General features: G+C 41.8%; 1 protein-coding gene across 1 annotated transcript in view; it reads left to right on the top strand.

Moving 5' to 3' along the window:
• Nucleotides 1–17,672: 17,672 nt before the first annotated feature.
• LOC147900399 (uncharacterized) overlaps nucleotides 17,673–23,257 on the top strand; it is a 41,540-nt gene continuing 35,955 nt past the window's right edge. Inside the window, exons 1-4 of the mRNA XM_087376866.1 lie at nucleotides 17,673–17,912; nucleotides 18,425–18,797; nucleotides 19,307–19,499; nucleotides 19,712–19,761. Of these exons, the coding sequence (XP_087232992.1) occupies nucleotides 17,881–17,912; nucleotides 18,425–18,797; nucleotides 19,307–19,499; nucleotides 19,712–19,761 (648 nt within the window). The 5' untranslated portion in view covers nucleotides 17,673–17,880. The remainder of the gene's footprint in view (nucleotides 17,913–18,424; nucleotides 18,798–19,306; nucleotides 19,500–19,711; nucleotides 19,762–23,257) is intronic.

Here is a 23,257-nt window from a genome sequence, read left to right as displayed (position 1 = left end):
AGGAGTTCGGTGTGTTTGGCAGGACTATAAGTGAAATTCCACTGGTATACATAAAGACATTGATCCCTGGTATACATAAAGACACTGAGGCATTCATATTGGATGAGAGAGGGGCTGTTGTTAGGCGATACCACCCTTGAGAGCATCTTGGGGTATTCGTGAGCTGCATAAACGAAGCCGTGGATGAGCGATTCCTGAAATCTCAGCAAAAACCATGGAATGGATGAGCAATTTCACCGACAAAGCCCAACAGAAGCACTGGAATCACAACCTCAAGCTACAGCAGGAGCTACTCAATGATCAATCAAACTAGAATTGTGCAATGGAATAACAGATTCACGAGACAAAGTCCTCAAAAAAGCAATGGAATTGCTTTCTCAACGACAAGAATTGCTCCCTGGAGCTTTCTCAATGATCGATGCATGAAATCTCAATAGAAACCATGGCAAGAATGAACAATTTCACAACAAAAACTCCTACCCAAATGAGAAGTTAATTTTGAGACACTATGACTTCACATTAATACTAGGCTATGAAAGGAAACTTACGAAATTTTACACAACCACACAAGAATTTTAGTTATAAAAAGAAAAAATCCCCCTCCTAGCCCTTCCCTAATCCTGACAAAAGCAACCGAATCAACCATCAATCAGACAAGAACTGTGCAATGGAATAACAAATTAGCAACATTTGTGAAACAAAACTCCCCAAAAAAGCGATAGAATTGCTTTCTCAAGAACAAGAATTGCACCCTAGAGCTTTCTCCAAGCGATCGGTTTGGACAAGAATCGTCGTCGAAATGATTGCCGATTGCACACGATGAACATGAATCAAGGGAGGAGATTACAGTATCTTCGTGGCGTGAAGGGGTGCTAGGTGCAGAGAGGAGTCGCAGGGCACATCGCATCGTGTCATGCTATAGAATTCGCACACCATGTCTTAATTCTCATCCCACCATACTAATACCATGGCTAAGAGAGCACATCTTCTTATTCAGAAACGAAAAGCATTGGACAAGCAAGAAAAGCGTGCGAGCTTTCAAACATAGAGTTTTCCATTGGCCACATTAGATTATCTAGATCTAGATCAATAGGCTATATTCATGACACATGGCTCAAGGAGGCCTCAAGAAACCCAAACATCCCTTAAGGCTGCCTACCGTGAAAAATGGGTGCCTATACATGGACACCCCCTTTTACACACCGCCCAAGTACAAACCTCTTTTGTAAAAATGAGGGCTCGGATGAGTCTAAAGCTAGGGTACCCAAATCATGATCGTGATTGTGGCTGAATCTAGCCCTGCCCACCATCAGTGGGCAGCCAAGCTTGGCTGCCCAGGAAGGCCCCTTTCTCAGGGCATGACGTGGACTCCACGTTGGATTAAAAGGTCTAAGCTTGGGCACTGTATGTGTAAAGAGGTGCCCACCTAAACCTTAAATCGTGGCTTTTTATTGGTCCAAATGGCTACCCAACCTTGGGCACCGTTTGGTGTGTAAACAGCCTTATTCTCATGACCATCCACTGTGCAGGTCGACGGAGCATCAATCTGAGACATCGATCTCCGCACCTTCCATAATGGGAAAGGCGATTACCGAGATAACTCCACCAATTGGTCACGTTTGACTAGCTTAATATTACCTGCACACACTCATGTATTATCCACCGTTAGATCTAACCGTTCTCCACTCCACCAAGTAAGAACCATCGGATCTTTCTTGATCCAAGGGCTCACGACCAGCATTGTATTATGGCCCTTAGATCAAGCTTTTGATCTAGCAGTGCACAAAAGTAGGTTAAATGTGGCATGAGGTACAACCTTAATGGCGCGACGGCTATTTTCCACCTTCTAATCAATGCAATTGTCATTCGATCCAACGGCACATATGTCGCCCCCCCCCACTATTGATGGTCAAAAGTCCTCTCCGGTAGCCATTGCCGGTCGAAAACCAACAAAACCGGCTCTCGGCCTACTAGCCGATTACACCAGTTTTGCCGTTTTTCTCCCAGGACTGGCTACTACAAGAGAATTCCTTACTCCTTACTCAGTGGGGTTGGCCTACACTTACATGCACCTCCTAGGAAATAAAATGCACACAACCAGCTTAGTCGAGTGCACGCCCACTTGTTTCAAGTGCCACTACTTCACTCGCTCCCTTGAGATTAAGGGTGTATTTTTCAGTTCTAGCTCGAGAATATTACCACAAAACCATTTCCAGGAATGGTTCCCTCCAATTAGAAGGAATTCAACAATATATTAATTAGTGGAAGAAGAAGGACTCGGCGGTCACTAAATGAATGAAGTGGCCAATAAAACTCCATCCCATTGATTTTTTGGGGTTCTAGAAATTTCACTGCGTTTACCCCAACAGTCAAGGTCCTAGGGTATATTTTAGAGAACAACATACTTATTTCTAGTGTCTGCATAAGTGATGACATTAGATTTGTAATTCCTATATTTCTTAGAACACGGCAATATAAATTGAGGACAAAACTAAAATAGTGAAGCTAGTGTATGCTTCATTGAAGAAGTCTTGAGTGAAAAATAATGGATGCCTAAGATAGTGACATATTATCTGGATGTCGATTGCCATACAATGAAATTATACTTTTTTCTCATACTGATAGTGCATTGAATATCTTGTAGATACCAGCCACATAGATTTCTTTCACTTACTGCAAATGTTGGAATATATAGATGTGAATTCAAACATAAAAAAGTGTGACGATTTTATCCAGCAACAAGCAATCATGCACAACTTTTTATAAAGTATCAAATATGATTTTATGTGTTTTTCTTGCAAGCATGAACTGAAATTTTGCAATCAAAATAGTCAAAAGTGTCCAAGCTGGAAACAAAGAGCCATGGGCATGCAAAATCAAGCAAGATCATTGGATTAACTCATGGACCTGCACTTTGAAGTATGCTTCATGACTTTTGAGGATGTGGGGGTTGAACTCTCTTCTCTAGTTGGAAAAGGACACTGCATGAAGCAAGGAAAAGGGAAGCCCACTAGTAGAGGGATAGTAGTTGGTGCGGAATTGGCAAGTGGTAGACATTGAAGCGAATTGTTGCATGGAAGAAAACAAGCAAGAGCCATTTCCTATAAGGCAATGAATCTGATGCAAAGTTTCTTTTGAAAGCTTCCAGCTCCCCACACTCATTGTGTACATTGCTATGTTCTTTGGTATCCCCACTCTCGATTTCACTATGACCACTACGGTAAGGTTTCCTTCTTGGATCTTCATGTGCACCCTTGGACACATTCTAGTTTCATGTTTGAAAATCCTTGTGAGCAATGCTTGACAATGTAGTTGGAGCTACTTGAATAGCATCAAAGCTATGGATTGTTGTCTTATGTGCCTCAAAATGCTGCCATGTCTGAGTTCCCCATTGGATAGGTGCGCTTTGCTCTATCAATCCTTTCCATCTCCACCATAGATTCTGCAGAAAAATAGCCTGTTTAGTCTCCTTCCTTCATTGCCACTCTCGTTTCCCACCCTTCCTCACAACAATGCAGTTCTGCTCCCCCTCTACCTTGGTCTTCCGCCTCCTTGCTCATTGTCACGTTCACTCAAAACCACAACTGGAAGGGATTTCATGATTGGTAGTGCCCGATATTTGCTATCCTTTGTAGGCTATTGTTTTGATTATGAAAGCAAGAGGCATCCTGAGTGGTTATAGACTATCTTAAAATGTCGATGTTCTCTCCCCATGATTCCTCTCTTCCCCAAAAAAGAATCTTTTGGTGTCTAAAAAGCCTTGGGGATCTGTTTGGAAATCAAAAGAGGAGTGGTTTTGCTAAGCACGTCAAAGACTATTGGAAAAATGGTTTATTCTTGCTCAAAGTCTCAACATTCAAGGAAAAAGGTTTTTGGCTTCCTGAGGCCTTCTTCTATGACCAAGAAGAAGCATACCAATGAACAAAAGAGCAAAGAAACAATTGAATGATTAGGGCTAAACTCAATCTAAAAAGTTGAACTTGTAATCCATAAGGGAGCTAAAGCAAGAGAGTGAGAGTGAAAGGTGACAAGCGTGATGTATTCCTAATTTGGAAGGGGCTTTTTTTAGGAAAGCTTCTACCCCTTCGAATCTATCCAAGATCAAGGTTGTACACATGGTTCAAGGAGAGCTCATGAAAAGAAATCTTGGGTGTAGGATGCCTACCGTAAAGAATTCAACTATATGTTTAATAAGTGGCAAAAAGGGGAGGGGAGGGATGGAAAGGCAAGGAGAGGGGTAAAGAGAAGAGTGATTAATGAGGATGTCCCTCTATTTATGAGAGGAGGGGCACGTCTCCTCTTATCATATCTCACAAACATCTTCATTTAGCCTAGTGTGGTAAGACCTTGGGAGTGGGTAGTGGGATGCCTTGAGTTCAAGTCCCCCCATTGCATGAAGTTTTGGAGGTGAAAAATAAAGCCCTTTTCAAATTCCTTTCTCCATAGGTTAAGTTATATGTATGGAATAATTTGTTGAGATTAAGAACCTTTAGAGTAGGTATATGGAAAGTATAGATGAGCAAATTAATGGATTAATTAGGTGAGATCCATTAGCGGGGTATATTTTAGTTTTAGCATGAGAATATCACCATGCACACCTAAGAACCGTTTGAAAATGGAGGTGTAACACAAAACCCATTCACACTTCTCGATCAAAAAATGACTCATTTATCAAGAAGCCAATGTCAATGTTAATGCCACCCAGCCGACCACCAGAGTGAGATGTCCGTGGTATAGCCCTTGCCTATGGCACCTCCTAGGTTGGCTTTCAGTTGTAGCTAAGGTCACATGTCAAGCATGTGAAGAAATAGTGATGGGAACTTCTCTTCCTTTAGTGATTGAAGCAATTTCTTGACACGCCCCATTTCATCTTCTCAATCCAGCAAAGATTGATTGTTATCACTTTGTGGTCATACTATGTTGGCTACATCGTCTTATAAAAAAATAGCATACACATCTACCCTATGAAACCTACTCTGAAATTGTGAGCCAAAAAGCCTACCCATAAACCAAGAGCATTTAAGTTCCACCTAATAGAGGATGTCATGCTCAACCCTTTCTAGCATATGCCCAATAAGAATTTCACACAACCACCTCTAGTTCCACATGTTTGCTTCTTATGACAAGGCCTTAATTTAGTTATGAGAATCAGCTGGGTTATCCCACTCTATTTGCATTCCAAGCCAACTAGTTTAGAGCAAATTTTAGGGTGATAATTACAAGCCCATGCTATTACCATCCTAAACATGCTTCTGACTACAGAGGAGGATCCAAAAAGAAGCAATACTAGCTTCTTACAAACAATGGAATTTGGATATACACTCAACAATACGAGGGTCCATGCTCTTTGCTCGAATTTCCTTTTCATAGACAACTCTTACTAGCTATACCCACAATATATGATATGTAGTTTGGAGTTTTAGTTAACAGGAACATTAGCTAAATGACTTTCAATCACCAAAGTCACTTGTAAGATTCATAAATCTATGTAAGTTAAATTGAGATTTGGAATGTTAATGGAACCATCCATGCAACTAATCCAACAAGCAAGCACAAAAGAGAAACATCCATTTTTGGGTGTCTTAAGGATAGTGTAAATTACACTATTCTAAAGAGAACTATCATGTCTCTCTCCCCCAATCTTCAAACATGGTATTAGAGCTTGTGGTGCTCTATCCTTTGTAAAGAAAGTGATAAACCCTTCCTTTTATCAAGGCATAAGCCCTCCTTTTGAGGCATCTTGCACCTCGGGTGGCACACCTTAGGACCTATATAATACAACATACAATCAAAAGAGGGTAGAAAAAGCCCTAAATAGATGGGACACTAAAGGGTCAATGATCAGAGGGAGTGATCTTCTAGAGTGGAATAAATTCAAAAGAAGTACACTTTCTAGTTGATATTGGCAATTTTGGGACATTTACATGATTAAAAAATAAGTTGGAGATAAAAGGAAGGAAGCTAGGTTGGACAGTTTTATTTGACATAAACCTCGCCCTTAAGTCAATCAAAAATAACACTCAGAACATATCCTCTTTAGCTCTATGTAATCATGAGCCCATCTTACCAAGGTGTGACACCCTCTTGGTTTAAAGCAATCCCCAAATTTGTTGGTTCAAGATCAAATCTCAAATTTTTGGAGATAGCCTTAGTATTACTAGACTTGCTACTATTTCCTAGAATCAAGCAATTAGAGATACATAGGGGGTGCACAAAAGGGCCAAAATAAAAGCGGCAAAGATCAAGGCAAAGAGGATAGAAGCTCCAATCCAAAATTAGAGAGCTCATAGAGAATGCCAAGCTAAGCGATGGCTAGGTCAAGACTCAATACCTAATGCCAAAAACAAAATGAGAGTGCAAGGCTAAGCGCTTACTAGAGGTCAAGACTCATTACTTTGTGCCAAAAAGGAAATGAGAGTGTAGGAGTAAGTCCAATTGAATCAAGCAAAGATCTATTATAGGGAGTGGTAGATATACAATGAGAATCGCTTGTGGAACCTGCAAATCATTGAAAAACACAACGAAAACTATGCACAAGAATATGCACGATCTTTCAAAGCTCACAAATGGAAAAGAAGACAAGCACATTGGGTGCAATCTCCCCCCATAGGAGTGATGCTCGTATTCCACTCCCTCTGTATTTGATTGATTCTAGAATTTCAAGCAACAACTGTTACAAGCTCACGTCCATCTCCTCCATGCATAAATTGGAGATAAGCAACACACATCCTTTCCAAAATAGATTGCCTTTTCTAGAAATAGAGTTTGCTTTTCCCACTTTAGTTAATATGCTTAGGCTAACCCTCTAATGTTCCAAAAAGTAAAATATGTACATAAGTATTTGTAATTTTAAAAGCTAGGCTTTCGGAAGTAAGCCTTGCTTATTCCCTGCATCATTGCCTTATGCACACAAAAATGCTTGCTGCCAACAGCCATCGCCTGATTAGTTACTCTTCCCCTGAATTCACAACATCCATCAATAATGTAAATGTTTTCAAGCATAAGAAACCTTGGAAACGATCACCAATGTTATTCAATCTTTCAGCATTTAAGCGATGTAAAATCAACAAATCATAGATGGATGATGCACACATGCGACACATACCATCGCATGGTGCACACATTGCTACACATGCATAAAATCATATGGATGGTGCACATACCGTCATCGCGCAAGTGGTGCACACACCACTACACACTCATATGGCCATAGCCATATATCTAGCCATGCGTATGGATGGTACACACACTGCTACACATACTATTGCTCATCATGTAAGTGGTGCACACACAGCTACACTTAAGTGGTGCACATACTACTACACACTCATACAAACAGTGAGCGCACACTGCATCAGCTGTGTGACGAAATGCTAGATCCCACAACTAAATACTGAAAGATTGGAAAATACAAGGATAATCATAATTCTTGTAACATCACTCTTGCTTGATATTGCAATTGTCCTCCATTGCATGACAGAGAAGTAGTCAACAAATCAGGGTACTAGTAAAAATATATTGCGGGCATCCACTTGGCATCCTATAGGTAGTTCTTGAATGTAACAAGATAAATGGGATATGAATTTCTACATCTTGTCTCTCAGTGATTTGTGTATCAATGATATGATATGGCTCTAATAGTTGGGTCTCTCCTTCAAGCAAAAGTGCCTCCTCTATAATAAGTTGAATCGGTGGGTTTCCACAAAAAGGTTTCAAGAGATGCACATACAAATTATGAATTTTCCAATGTGGCGATAATTCTAATCGATAGGCATTTTCATTGATACGCTCTAAAATTTTAAAGGGACCATAGGATTTAGGGGCCAACTTTACAACAAAATGTGTCTCAATACTCTTAACTAGACACTTTTCAATTCATAACATCACTAGGTCGCCTTTTTCAAATATCTCTTTTTCTCCCCTTGTTTGCTTGTTTAGTATATATAGCTTGAGCGTGCTCTATATTCTTCCAAATAGTAGTCAAAATTGTAGAGCACTGAATCGGTCAACAACCTCTACTTGATGCTTAAGACGGGTCAATGGAGTAGGAATAGTCTTGCCACAGATAGCTTGAAATGGTGATTTACTTGTAGCAAAGTGCACAGTATTGTTGTAGGCAAACTATAAAATGTGTACATATTTGTCCCATTTGTCTAGCTAACCCAATACATAAGCACGCAACATATCACAAATAGTATTTTGTGTGACTTCAGTTTGACCATTGGACTCCATATGAAAAGTAGTGGAGAAGTCTAACTTCGTACCAAGATTATCAAAAAGTGTTGTCTAGAAGTTACTACAGAATTTACTATCTCAATCACACGATTACTTTTGGTAGGCTATGGTGAACAAAGATATGCTTGATGAACAAATGAGCAGCTTGAACTGTTGTCAAAGCCTTTTTACACGGAATAAAATAAGCTTGTTTGTGCTAAATCTATTTATGATAGTCCAAATCATATCGAAACCTCAGCTAGTTGTAGGAAATCCAGCAATGAAATCCATAGAGATTTGTTCCCATGGTCTAGCAAGAATTGGTAAAGGTACAAGAAAACCTTGATATTTGCCCTTGTAGCTCTTGACTTTCTAGCAAATAAGGCATTGTGCAACAAACGATGCAACATCGACTTTAAGCTTAGGCCAAAAAAAATCTTCAACTACAATTTGATACGTTGCAGCGATACCTCTATGCCCCATGTAGGGTGGTTGATACACCTTTTCTAGTACCAAACAATGAAACGATGTAGTGATGCATAAGCACTTTTCATAGAAAAGGTAGTCATCATGGATGGAATATGAGGCCATAGGGGTACCAATGGCTTGCTTAATTTTATGCCAAAATTCTGACAAGTCTCAATCATTAGCATATGCATCCTTCATAGGCTCAAATGGGTCTCACTTGATGACTGAGATATTATATAAGCTAGGTCGTTGGCTCAATGCATCATCAACTACATTGTCTTTGCCTGGTTGGTATTGGATCATTGGTTTAAAACGGTCAATAAAGAAAGTTTAAGGGCATGGACTACAATGGCTAATTCTTATCATATGTGGAATAGTTTAGCTCCATTGGTTTCAACTCACGTGACTCAAAGGCAATCGGATGGTTAGCTTGCATAAGCACAGCCCCAAAACCCTGCCTACTAGCATCAATGACCATGACAAACAAAGAAAGGTCTTGTGAAGTGTGGCATTGTCAAAATTGGGGTTTGGAACATTGCCTCTTTAAGTCGTTGGAATGCTAAAGTGTGTTTTTATTCCCAAGAGAAAGCACGAGTCTTATGTAGAAGTTTAGTCAATGGATGTGCCTTGTGTGCAAAATTCTTAACGAATCTTCGGTAAAAACTACACATACCTAGAAAAGATTGTAACTCATGGATATATTTAGCCTATGGCCAGTTCACTATTGCCTCTACTTTCTTGGGATCTACTCGAATACCTTCAGCTGAAACAATGTGACCAAGATATTGAATTTCAAATTGGAAAAATAGACTTTTCTTTGGGTTGGCATAGAGTTGGTTCTCGTGTAAGAGGGAGAAAACAAGATCCAAGTGTTTCTCATGTTTCTCTCGACTCTTGCTACTATAAACCATGATATCATCGAAGAAAACTACCACAATGTCTTGATAAGGTAGGAAAACACGATTCATCATCTGACTAAATGTGGCAGGTGCATTAGTCAGACCAAAAGGCATAATAAGGAATTTGTAGTGACCAGTTTGGGTCCTAGAAGCAGTCTTGAAAATATTAGGCTCAGTCACTCTCACTTGATGATATCCTGACTTGAGATCAATTTTGCTAAATATTGTGGCTCCTTTCCACTTGTCAAGAAGGTCCTTGACTCTCAAAATGGGGTATCGATTCTTCACTGTTATTTTATTTAAGGCATGGTAATCAATGCACATTCGAAAGTCCCTTTTTTATTATTGACAAGAAGAATGCCCAAAATGTAAACTGCTATGTCAAATCAAGCCTCGAGCCGAAAGCTCTTCTATTTGGGATTGAATCTCTTGTTGCTCAATAGGATTATGTCTATATGGTGCTTTCCATGGCGGAGCACTACCTGGGGTAAGATCAATCTTACGGTCCTCAGGTCTAGACTGAGGAAGGCCAGGGGGTAAGTCTTCCATAAAACAATTAGCACAGATAGCTAGAAAGGATCAAGAGGCCCTTGCTTAGGTTTTACAGTCGCAGGACTAGCCTCGACCTTATTGACCATAACAAGATATGTTTTGTCATGTTTGCACATAGCTCTTTTAGCTTGGGTATGCGACAATAAAGGCCAAGAGGGAAGGCTCTTGCCGCATTCCAAAATCATGGACTCAGTGTCCTGAGTCACAGTAATAGTGCACTCAAGATAATCAGGTTTGGCATTGTGATCGACGCACCTAGGCATTCCAAGAATAAGATCTTGCTCTCATAAAGGAGCGACTACGAAGTCACGCCTCTCGAATAATGGCCCATATAATCACCTCAAGATCCTTCACCATTTGCAAACAATTGTAACGTGATCCTTGAAAAACTGAATTGACTTTGTATTTTGTTTTGATGGATGGAAGACCTAGTTCCTCAACTAAATGACATGAAATGAAATCATGGGTGCTTCCATCATCAAACAAAACATTACATTCTTTTTTCGCGTAATGATGCAGTCATGTGTAACAAAGAGTACGAAAAAGAGATGCACTTTTACTGAAAAGCACTTACATGGAGGAATGTAGTCGATGTCCTTGGTTTCCTCCTCATCTCTGCCTTCTTGCTTGAAAGATTCATCCTGGGATCCGTTGGCAATGTCATTGATGTAGTTGACTCGTGCAGAGTTGTGCTGGCCATACCAGTAGTATGGCCATTGGTTCATCCTCCATTGCCTCCACTGTTGTTGGTAGCATTCTTTCCCTAAATACCTGGCTTGTGTGCAAGAAGTGGGCTCTTTGGACATTCAAAAGAATAGTGTCCCTTCTCCTTGCAACTATAACCCTTGACAAGTATACCCGTTCTTCGATTTATATTTGATTTAGCAGACTTGCAATTAGACTTACCCTCAACTTTACCAGTTGGACCCTCCTTCTTGAAAAATGGAGTAGATTTCTTTGCTCGAGGAGTACGAGAAGAAAAGCTTCCTACCTATTTTCTTTCTTATTCTAATGCGCAAACCCTCAATAAAGGTACGGCATTGCTCCTTTCATGGTACTCAATGGTATGTAATTGAAGTAGGACTAAAAGAATTTTCTCAGTGTATGCATCCATGCTTTCATTGTCCAACTGCCTCATTCTTCACCATTGCCTACGAGTATCCTCTTCGAACTGTGAGGTAGGAAGCACTTCTTAATTTTGTCTTTGAATGCTTCCCATGTATTTGGAACATGCGTGCTTTCTACAAGTACACTCCACCATAATTGTGCACTACCCATCATGTGACTCACAACAAGTTTCACCTTCTCCATCTCTTGGTATTGCTCGCCCAAAAGATATTGGTTGAAGGAACTAATCCAAGCAAGTAGAGCCTGTCCATCTCTTTTACCATCAAAATTTGGAAAAGTAAAAGTCTTGCGATTTATATTACCCGACTTTTTTTTATCCTGAAGCTTGAGTGCTTTTAGGATGGCCTTCCCCACATTGTCTCGATCATCACTAGACTCGTGCAAAGGGGTGGTGTCGTGGTGTCACCCGCAATGAAGCCTTCACATGATGCTTCTTCTTTCTTTGATGTCTTGTTCTATAACTTCCACTGTCATTATTGGAGGCATCCGACAATTCCTAGTTGTTGCTTTCACCATCATCTTCATCTTTCCTATACTTTTTTGTAACTTCAGTAACCTCCTTTAGTAATCAAGTTGTATGCCTTTCGTTGTCTTTATGTGTGTTGTACACATTGCGCATGTACTCAAGTTCTTGCTCAAGGTCCTGCGCATGTTTCCATGTCTCCAATGAGTCTGATGTAATCATAGGCTCCTCGTCCGCAGGAGATATAGGTGGCTTCCAAGTTGACGTCACTTGTCATAGTGCGTCTTCAATGTCTTGGCGAAGTCGCTTCGCATGTTGATAGAGTGCTTGCCACTCCTTCTCAATGAGTTTCTTCGGTGTTGGACCTCTCTGGCTCGTAGTGATCGTTTCGCACATCCTCGACATGATGTAGGTCTTCATGATGACCTATTTTTGATAGAATATGCTTTCCTGACATAGTTAGAATCATGCATGGTGTAAGCAAGAAAAATCACTATGAAAGGAAATATATACAAACACAAGACTTATCTCAATTCAGTTCCCAAGCTTTGAAAGTGGCTATTTGTTGAGTATAGTATTTTGGTGGCCTCTCAGACTCACATGATTCCAACGAGTGCATTCACATTGCAAAGTACAAAGCAAAGCTCGTGTCCAATAGCACTTGTAGTTTGTGTCTTGCGCTTGCAAACACCTGCTTGTCTGCTTCCAAAATCCTTTGGGTTGCTCCCTTGATTGTAGTTTTTTTCCCCTTGAAAGATATCTTTATGCCCAAAAACTATGGAGTATAGAACAACAAAGTGACTTGACCTAGTGGATAGTCACAATTGTTAAGTGTGCTTGGGCTAGAACAATATTGGGATGGGTGACCTCCTGGGAAGTTTTGAGAGCAATCTCAGAAGTCTCCCTCATACAGCCAACAATGCCTTTGGTGCCAGGTATGCCATGGTCACCGCCTTTGTTGCACGCTTTGGTGGAGCTTCGGCTAGTTGGTGCTGCATTCCACCTAATCTCTGCGCTAATGTGCAATACTTTCTTTCCACACTTTGGTGGAGCTACTGTGCAGTACTTTCTTTCCTAGGAACTACGAAATCCCCCCCGGGTTTTCTTTTGTTGCTTCGCTCTTCTTCTTCTGCTTACGCCTTCACTTGAGTGTGACAAGTATGGCATAATCGTTTCGCTTTGGTGGAGCTTCGACTGGTTGGCGTTGCGTTTCGACTATTCTCCGCGTTGTTGTGCGGTACTTTCTTTCCACACTTTGGTGGAGATTCGACTGGTCGGTGCTATATTTTGATTTTTCTTCGTGTTGTTGTGCGGTGCTTCTTTCCTATGAACTGTGAATCCCCCCCCCTCCCGTTTTTTTTTTGCCGCTCCATTTTTCTTCTTCTGCTTTGCTTACGCCTTCGCTTGAGTATGACAAGTATGGCAGAATCTTTTCTCTCAAACTTGCATCGCTTTCTTTCACACTTTTATTATGTGTGGCTTTCCTTGCAGGCCCACATGGTTCCCATGCTACGGATCAACGAAGCCTTTGATCTGATACCACTACAACAAGAATCGCTCACAAAACCTGCAAATCATAAAAAAATATAGCGAAAATTATACACAAGAATATGCACGATCTTCCAAAGCTCACAAACGGAAAACAAGACAAGGCGCTGGGTGCAATCTCCCCCCATAGGAGTGGTGCTCATCTTCCACTTCCTATGTATTTGATTGATTCGAGAATTTCAAGCAACAACTATTACAAGCTCATGTCCATCTCCTCCATGCACAAATTGGAGATAAGCCACACACACCCTTTCCAAAATAGGTTGCCTTTTCTAGAAATAGAGTTTGCTTTCCCCACTTTAGTTAATATGCTTTGGATTATGGTTAGTAAAGGGGTAATTGCCGTATGTCCAAGCAGGGGGATCCTGTGTCTCAGGCTAAGCCTCTAATGTTCCAAAAATTAAAATATGTACATGAGTATTTGCAATTTCAAAAACTAGGCTTTTGGAAGTAAGCCTTGTTTATTCCCCATATCATTGGTTGTGCCTTATGCGCAAAAAAATGCTTGCTGCCAATAGCCATCGCTTGATTAGTTACTCTTCCCTTGAATTCACAACATCCATCAATAATGCAAATATTTTAAAACATAAGAAACCTTGGAAACAATCACCAATATTAGTCGATCTTTCAGTATTTAAGCAATGCAAAATCAACAAATCATAGATGGATGGTGCACAAATGTGACACATGCCATCGCATGGTGCACACACGGCTACACATGCATAAAATCATATGGATGGTGCACACACTACTACACATACCATGCACACATTGCTACACACTCATATGGCTATAGCCATATATCCAACCATGCATACAGATGGTGCACACACTACTACACATACCGTCACTTGTCGCGTAAGTGGTGCACATACTACTACACACTCATCGCATAAGTGGTGCACACACTGCTACACACTCATACGAACAACGAGCACACACTACATTAGCTGTGCAACAAAATGCTAGATCCCACAACTAAATACTGAAATATCAAGAAATAATGGGATAATCCCCATCCTTGTAACCAGATAGATGAAATAGATACACCTAGCAAAGCAACTTTTAGGATCATCAGGAAGAAATTCCTCTCCTTAAGAAGAGTGATGGCACGTATGCCTCAACTATTAAAGAGAACCTTTAGATGATTTGTCTTGTTATCTTCTTTATTGATTCCCTCAAGAGAGATTCTATATGCTTGAATCAAGTGTCAATTGGCTAGGTCCTCATTTATTGAAAACATTAACCTTTTTTTCAGGAACACCTATGAGACGGCGGACTAAATTTAAACAAGCCACTATTGTTATGATTGAGGGGAAAACACTAGGGGAGGATGGATTACACATGGAATTTTTCAAAGTCTTTTGGGATCTTATTGGGCCCCCTCTACTTCTCCTTTAGGTAAGCACAATTCGATGGAAGATTAATTAAGTTGATCCCTAAGGGGTGAGTAAAGAAGGAACTTCTAAATTGTAGACCTCTGAATTGTAGCTATAATTTTTTTACAAAGGCCAAATGGATTCTCCTTCAACCAAAGGGATTTATAGAGGGCTAACATTTACTAGAGGTGATAGTAAACCTATGGGATGGCTATGAACATGCTAAAGACACTCGCCAAAATATTTGGTCCTTGAAATTGGATTTTGGTAAAGTCTACGTTAGGCTAGATTAGGGCTTCCTAGTCCAATCCCTTGGAGACATGGGACTTGGTCTTCTTTATGTGTCCCTTACATAGTTTATTCTTTAAAATGCCAAGGTAAAGGTTTATGTGAATGGAGAAATGTCCAGGGATGCCCTATTGTTGTGTTGTTGTATGCTATAGCTGCAGATGTCATTGGGTAGTTCATACATCAACAGGTGGACGAATGAGAACTTAAAGGGATTGAGTTACCTTTAGGGGGATTCTTCATACACCAACAATTTGCTAATGACACAAAATCAACTCATAGAAATACTCAAAGAGACATTGAGTGTCCTCTAGCATGCCTAGAGACCTTCTTCCTAGCTTCAGGCTATTTAATCCACCATGCCACTATAGGGTATTGGCAACCTCTTCTTGCTCCTAGTAAAGGGTGTTTGAAGAGCAAAGCTTTTCGATTACTAGGCATCCCAATTTGAAGTTACAATGAAAGACATGTGGGACTGATTTCTAGAAAGGTTTGAGGACAAGCTTGTAAGGTGGAGAGAATACCAAAAAAATTTGCTAGGAAGGAAGAATGCCCTTAAACACTTCATCTATCTTGTTGGAATATTCTACTTGTCGTGTTGGTACCCCTCACAGGCTAGTTTACATATGTTTTCCATGCTGTGCAAGTGCTTTTACAGGGGGGTATTCCAAACAATAATTGTATCTAGGGGTTGTTGATATTCAACAAGCAGCCTACAAACTAGCTCTCTCAGGTTATTAAAGTAGGTATTAACACGAATTCTTCTTGGACCCAACTCTTGCTTAGAAACTTTTTCTCAATTAGACATCTTAGAGATATTAATGAAAAATTATCCCTTGCCTACTGGTAGTTTTATATAATCTTGAATTGTGCTCTACCAAAGGAAGTGACCTTTGGAGATCATTCTTGTCAACGTTTGTGACCATTAAAGCCCAAGTTGCTTTGTTAGGGAAAGGAGCCTTTATGAGTATTGACTACTATGCGATTTCTAGAGATTCGCACTTAGCTGATAATGATATCCCCAATGCCAGCAAGCTCTTTGAGGTGGGTCTCCAAACCTAGGGACAACTTTGATGTAGAGGAAGAGCTCACATGGGAAATATGGCTTGAGACAAGGAGGAATTCTATCTCACAAATAACGACAGAGAGATAATTTTAAATAGGGTTAGAGTTGTGGCAAGGAAATATCTAGTGGAAAGGTGGAACTTCGGTGTTTGATGAAAAGGAATTCAGTTGGGTGGGCGGCTCTTCGTTTTTTCCCACTTCCCATCCCAACCCCAAGGCTCACCCTATTGAGATTGTCCACGTTTTGAGTCAAAGATGGAAACACTCCCATAATCATTAGGCTTGGAATGTCAGGTTTTCAAGGATTTAGCACAAGGGAATCTAATAGAAAATATCCACATTGCTTTGGCTTATTTTACACAAGGCAATGTGGACTAACTAAGGATAAGCAAAGGGATGGGAGATGTAGGAAATGGCTGAGTACGTCTTTCATCTTTTCTTGAGTTATCCCCATGCAAGAAGGGTGTGGAAAGTATTGCAGATGATCAGCCTATCGGTTGGAATGCTGTCCTCTTGGGGGATTAAATGAAAGTCAAATAGAGAGATCTTTTTTGAGAGTGCATGCTTTGTTGTTCATTTGGACATCCAGAAATAACTTTTAATTTAATATGGTAACCATTAATATGAAGAAATGGCTAAATGGGAAAAAGCTTTGCTGATGTAGTAGATTCGAATCTTCGTTGATTAAGCTAAACTAGGAAATTAAAGTTTGCCAATAGATGCATCCAATTCAATACGAGTCAAGGGCCGAATATTCCGAAGAGACTTGCTATGGGTAACAATAGGGGGATGGCTAGTAAAGATGTATGATGATCTACTTATTTTGCAAGGACATTTTTTGCCCTCAATGCGAAATTATACATGTGTGTAGTTCTATGCATGTATGATTGTATATGATAGTACTAAAAACATTATGTATATGCTTTTTGTTCATACTTAAACTCTTGACACATTTATGCATATGCATATTCATACATAGTTACTTTGTGTGTGTTCTTATGGAGCCATCGATACTTGGCACACTTATGTATATGCTTATTGATTTGTACTCAAGCACTTCATAGGCTTACTTACATATGTATTTATTGATGGGTACCTATCCATTTAAGCATACTTGCTCATTTATGCAATGCAAATTAATGCGTATATTATGATCCATATCAGTAATTATGTATGTTTTGAGTATGGTTTCATGAACAATATTGCACTAAATAACTAAGTATATAAATACATATTGAATGTGTTCAAATAATATAGATTTCATGATAAGTGTTCAGATTTGTCAAAAAAAATGAGATTGAGAGAGATGTTGTGATATGATGCAAGAGTTTACAAGTGGATTTGACGAGAGCGTCCTAGATTGAATAGATATCTAATGAGAGCATGGATGCGGAGTTCAAACGAAAGTGCAAAGGCATTCGAGTGGGACTGTAAAGGGGGTGTGAGAGAGAGAGCCATGTAAGTGGTGAGTTTTCTCTTGTGGGAAGGGGATGGCCCTCAAGCGTTAATAAGTCGTTAAAGGTTTGAAAGGGGGCCTAAAAAAGGGCGGAGGAGGAGGAGGAGGAGGAGGAGGAGGAGGGGCGGCGGAGGAGGAGGAGGGGGGCGGCGGTGGTCGTATAAATTGTTGTTTTTTTGAGGGGGGTGTTATTTTGCCCCCTTTTTTGTGAGGACGTTGGCGACATACGAGTCGGCCAGGGAAGAGCAAAGGCTGGGCAAAAAAAAAAAAAAAGAGGGATTGACGGACGAAATGGGGAGCGTATGATAGCGGGGGTTTCTGTTGATCGATCGATCGATCGATCGGCGGAGCTGCGCCTGAGAAGCTGTTGTGGTTGTTGTTACCTTTGAAGCAGCAATTCGCCCCGCCCTTCTTCAAACTATGGCATTTCACGTTGCCTGTCCAATAACCTGGTCTCTCTTCTTCTTCTTCTTCTTCCTCCTCCTCCTTTTCAAAACTCCTCTCTACACTCGCTCTTCCTCGCCCTCCCCATCCCAAGGTTCTTCTTCATCGCCACCCTCTGCCCCCCCCCTCCTTCGCCAATTTTCTTCCTCTCCCCCTCCCCTCCGCCATCTCCCCCTCCCCTCGCCCGCCCTCCCCCCCCCCCCCCGCCTTCCCCTGCCTCGGCCGATCTCCTCATCACACCCTCCGCCTCCCTCATCATCCCCCCCCCCCCCCCCCCCCTTCATTTGCCCTCCCCTCCTCCCTTCCCCGCCTCTCCATGCACCATTTCTCATTCGCATTATTCCAATTTCATTTTTCTTTAGCCTAATTTTTGCTGTTGTTTTTCTTCTCGCAAATACAAGCTCAATTTCGATGTCCCTTCTCGCCTAATTGATGCGCGGATACCCTCATTTTGCATAGATGCTCCTCTGCATCCTTGCAGTATCACTTTGACCTTACCTCATGATTCGTTTCCATGCAGCCGGAAGATTTGTTATTGTACCCTCGGAGCTCCTCTGCCCTTGCAATCTCCTCAAGGCCGGGAATATTTCTTCCAAGATGTTTTGGCTCTGGAAAATCTGCTGGCCAAACCCGCTTTCCTGGCTGCTGGAGGCGAAGAGACTGTCGAAATATTGGTTCCGCGTTTGGCGAAAGATCTTAAGCCTAAGAAGAAGAAAGGCACCGGTGGACAGAGCGGATGGGACAGCAGCGAAGAAACTCCTATCTCTCTCTCCAAGAAAGCTGTCATGCGAAAGAAAGCCACCATGGCGGCAATTGCCGTTGCCGAGGCTGCTGCGTTAGCGGAGCAAGCAAAGAAAGCTGCAGAAGCTGCTAGACTCGGAGCAGCTCGCCAAGTGCGTCAACGAAGCCAACTTTTATTAGTCCTTGTCAAGTTTTTCTTCTCATCTTTCGCTATGATACTTTTTAAGTAGAATGTGTGGTGAACCTTGGCACGAACGTGCATGAAATATAGGGTGTCTTAAGCAACAGAAAATTGAATGCTAAGGGTAAACATTTTGATGTTTTTAATTAATGAACGTGACATTCAAAAGCATGTTCAAGCAATTGCTTCCAGTGGTAGCCTCGTTCATTGTCTGAAAGACTTGCCCTATCCTGGAAGTTTGTTGCCTGTAAAGTTTCTGATGTCTAAAGACATGATTTATTGGAAGGTAGATCACACCTTCTTCTGCTTTCTTGTCACTGTCTGCAGTTTTGGGAGGTTCCTTCAGCCATTTTCTATTATTTGTCTTCTTCCAGCAGCGTATCAGGTTTTTGTGAGAGTCTGTCAGCTATAACTGTTTTGGTACCTTTCTACAATGCTTTATAACGATTACTTTATGTTTTTGGCTGTGTAATTTCCCAGCTTGCAGAAGCAGGATCACACAGAGCACATTCCAATGGATCCGAAGCACTTGTAGGAGTGCCACAAGCTACCTGTGAACTCTGCCTGTTCGGTGAGGTTATAGGCAGCAAGAAAGCTGATAGAATGATCTCTTGCCCAGGATGTAAGAAGCGGTATCATCGGAACTGTCTCAAACGCTGGGCAAAAAATAGAGGTGAGTGGCAATGATGTTTTAAAGGTTTAAGTCGTGCCACCTTTTAACAGGCACATTAAAAATTTCCCAACCGAAGAATCCTGATTTAACAACTTCCTGCTACCCAAGCATGAGTTTCTCAATGTTTAGTTTGATTAATTCTTTTTGACATTATATTGCATTGAAAATGTGGTCTCTTTAACGAGTCACGCATTTCATCTGACTGTCTACAGATTTGTTCAATTGGTCTTCCTGGGTTTGTGGATTCTGTCGCATTTGCGAGGTAAGGTTACTGAATGAGTCCTTAAAACTTGGTGTTTTGGAAAGTATCTTCATTGCTGTTGATGTCATAACAAGATCTGCTTTGCTTCAAGGCTCTGCTTGAGTATCTTGAGGGGTCATTATGGTTTCTCCCTGTCTGATTTGTGTTTTTTTTGGAAAGAGAACAACAAACCAATATCACGATAGTGAATGCAAATAATTCTTGAGACCTTAAGTATGTTTGTACTGACGTCGTCCTGGTGTTTATGAGCTGTCTGATTTGTTCAGCCTGGAACAGAGCAGGTTCCAATCACAAGAGAGCATGACTGGTTATCTAATACTTCATTGCATTGGTTTGTGCTCCAGAAAGCTATTTTCAAATTGGTCCTATTCCATATGAGAATGGAGGAGGGGTGCATATGCCCATCATGGGCTATATTGGCAGGTCCTTCAAAGCCAAAGTTGGCCTGACGTTGGCGAGGCCTTTTAGGCCAATTGGGGGGCCCATCTAGAGGCCTGACCCAGCAGGCCATCGGATGGGCACGTGGGGCTGATCAGCCAGTATGGGGTCAGCCTGCCTCCCCAGTTGATATATAAATGGAGTTCAGAGCTCCTCTCCCTATCCATTCCACAGCAACACATTCGAGGAGAGGGAGCAGCAACAGCAGGGCCTCAACTTACACTGGGATCAGATTTGAGGAAGGGAGCAGCAGCAGCACCTCAGCATGTTGGCTGAGGTCTGGGGCTGCATCCTGTACATTCTCTCCCTGTTTTGATGGAGCGTACATAGAGGCTCCTTTTGGCTCCAAATTCTCTGCGGTGCTAGGACAGATTTCAGTTCGCCTACGTGTGCACTTCTATGGTGTGAGATTGGGCATATTTTCATGTTCCTTTGCTCATCTACATTTTGCTGCAAATTAGTACTAGATTTGCTGGTTATTCTCTGATATCGGGGAGATTTTGCGCACTTACATTCGGCAGCCTGCTATGAGCTAGTACTAGGTGTACTGGTTATCCTGCGAGATAGCTTGGGAACCATTGTGAGAACCTGTAAGTTGGCTCTTAAGGCGTGAATTGTGACAATCAGATCGAATGCTTTGTAGTCTGCAAGCTCATGAGGACATCTCTTGGCTCCAAGGTGGACAAAATGAATGTCCTCACTTGGGCCATCCACTAAGGTGGAGCTTGACATCTGGGGCTCCCATGTGGGTGCTCATTGATTATTAGGCGTGACCACACACTGTGCAGCTTGAGTATTTTCTTAGATTTCTGGATTCCTAGTTGATCTTGATTGCCCCATGCTTATTGATCAAATACTTTGAGCTCCCCTCATCAAAGATGAGCTTGCGTTGTCCTATGTTGGTCTAGTGCATAAGTATGTCATTGACTAGTTGACCTGCTTGCCGGAAGGAGGGGTTGTGATATGAACAGTGCTGTAGTGAACTAAATCCCCTGGTTGTCCTCCCCTTTGGCTAAGTTTTTACTGTTGTCATGATGGTGGAGACTGGGCACTTGGGCTGAAGATCATGCGATCGAGGGATTGTTCTATTTGGTGGATGCGGGCTAGGACAATGCTTGTGATGGCTGTGTTCACCGCAATGGTAGTAGAAACACTTCTTGTCTTGCTTATGCTTTTACTCTGCATTGAGGAAACCACCAGACTTTCCATTGGCTGCCGATTCTCTGTTTGAAGTAAGTTCTGAGGGAGCTCATGCGTTGTCGTAGTCCTTGGGGCTGAAGCTGTAGATGTACTATTGAATGTCTGAGGCCATGGAGAAACTTGGTGATTTTGTGTCTCTCCTCCTCCTGTAACTGTATGGCCCTTGTGTGAACTGGTTTGCATAGTGCTTGACTGTCTCATTGGAGCAATTGTCTTGAGACGATACAAATAATGTAATCGCACGGACATGGTATGTTGTCCTTAAGTATTTCTTTCGAGTGGCTGGATTTTAACCACTTGTGCCACGAAGTAAAGATGCCTTAAACATGTCTATGTGCAACATGTTTGCATGTCCTTGCCATCTGGAGCAAGGCACTCCTTGTCTACTTTGGTCTCTTGAGCGGCATGGTCCCATTCTCTCTGTGTACGGCTCCTTTTTCTAGACTACAGTTCCATTGTTTGTCTGCATAATCTCGTTCTTTGGTCTCTTGATCCTACAACTGTATGGCTTATATGGTGAACCTAGCTATCACGCTTGCATGTGCATCATGGGTTGGATCATGGCGATGATACTTGATGGTGTAATTGATGCCTCCATGCGATGCTTCCTGGAGCACTTAGCCATCTGCCTCTATACATCTTATATGCTAAGGTGTCTCCTTTTGCATGTTGGTGAGCTCAGAAGATTTATCATAGTGATCTTTTTGGAGCATGCCACTTGATCCAGTGGATCTCTCACTGAGGCTGAAGGGAAGAGAGTCATGGAAATGGAGGCCTACTAGTGCTAGAAGACACTCGGGATGCCATGCTTTCTCTTCTGAACCTCCACTACCTCTACTCATCATCTTAGGTTAGAGAAGTTATGATGCATGGAAAGGAAGGCGATTACCAACAACAGCCCCCTGTGGACAAATCCCTAAGTACACAACATGGCCAAGCCCATCAAATCAAGATGACCATGACCAAACACAAAAAGTCGGGGCAACCAAACCAAACATGACCAGCTGCCCACGAAGTCTCTAGACTACTAAAGTCCACAAGGAGCTGTTGTGAGGCTGTGAGGAACTTGCGTTGTCACACACAGTCCAATGGCACAAAAGATGCCTGTCAAGGATTGTGACAACTCCGCGACAAACCCCGAAGCACGCAACATGGCCAAGCCCATCAATCAAGACAACCATGACGAGACACAAAAGGTCGGGTCAACCAAACTGAATACAACCAGCTGCCACCAAAGTCTCCATACTACTAAAGTCCACAAGGAGCCGCTGTGAAGCTGTGAGGAACCAGCGCCATCACACACAATCCAATCACACAAAAGGAGCCTGCCAAGGATCGCGACAGTCAGTCCGCTTAGGTCCTGTACAGAGACAGCCGCCTCAAGTGTCCAAAGGAGTGCGGAGTGCGGGGGTTGCCAATCCCCGCCTGCTAGCCACACATGCCTCCTCAAACCCCAAAAGAGCTAGTTGGGATGTGAGGAGGGTGTTCAATGAAAGCCTTATAACCAAGGCGGCCTTTAATACCACTTTGTATATGGGACTAAAGTCCCTGTTGTACATGTGTGACAAGTGTGACCAGCCTTTTAATCAAGGCATATTCGACAATGCTTCATGTGCAAATGAGGGGTGAAAGCCCCCACTTCCAACAATGACAGAAAGTCAATAGAAAGGCTTTTATACAAATGGATGCTCATGGATGTTGTGTATATATCCCCCATTGGCACTGTTCATGTGGGTCAGGATATGATACCAATGAGTGGAGTTTATGGTTTTAATATTGAGAGGAACTCTCAAGGGCTAAAGGTTGCATTGTTTTTTAGGTTTCTAGAGAACAAGGTTGGGCATGCTTGTGGATTCAT

The sequence above is a fragment of the Dipteris shenzhenensis genome, chromosome 7 (assembly GCF_047967505.1).
Source record: "Dipteris shenzhenensis isolate YYH24624 ecotype China chromosome 7, Dip_SZ_1.0, whole genome shotgun sequence".
In the NCBI taxonomy this organism is placed as follows: domain Eukaryota; kingdom Viridiplantae; phylum Streptophyta; class Polypodiopsida; order Gleicheniales; family Dipteridaceae; genus Dipteris; species Dipteris shenzhenensis.
The sequence above is the reverse complement of the archived record's forward strand: the minus strand, read 5'-3'. Positions and strand labels throughout refer to the sequence as shown.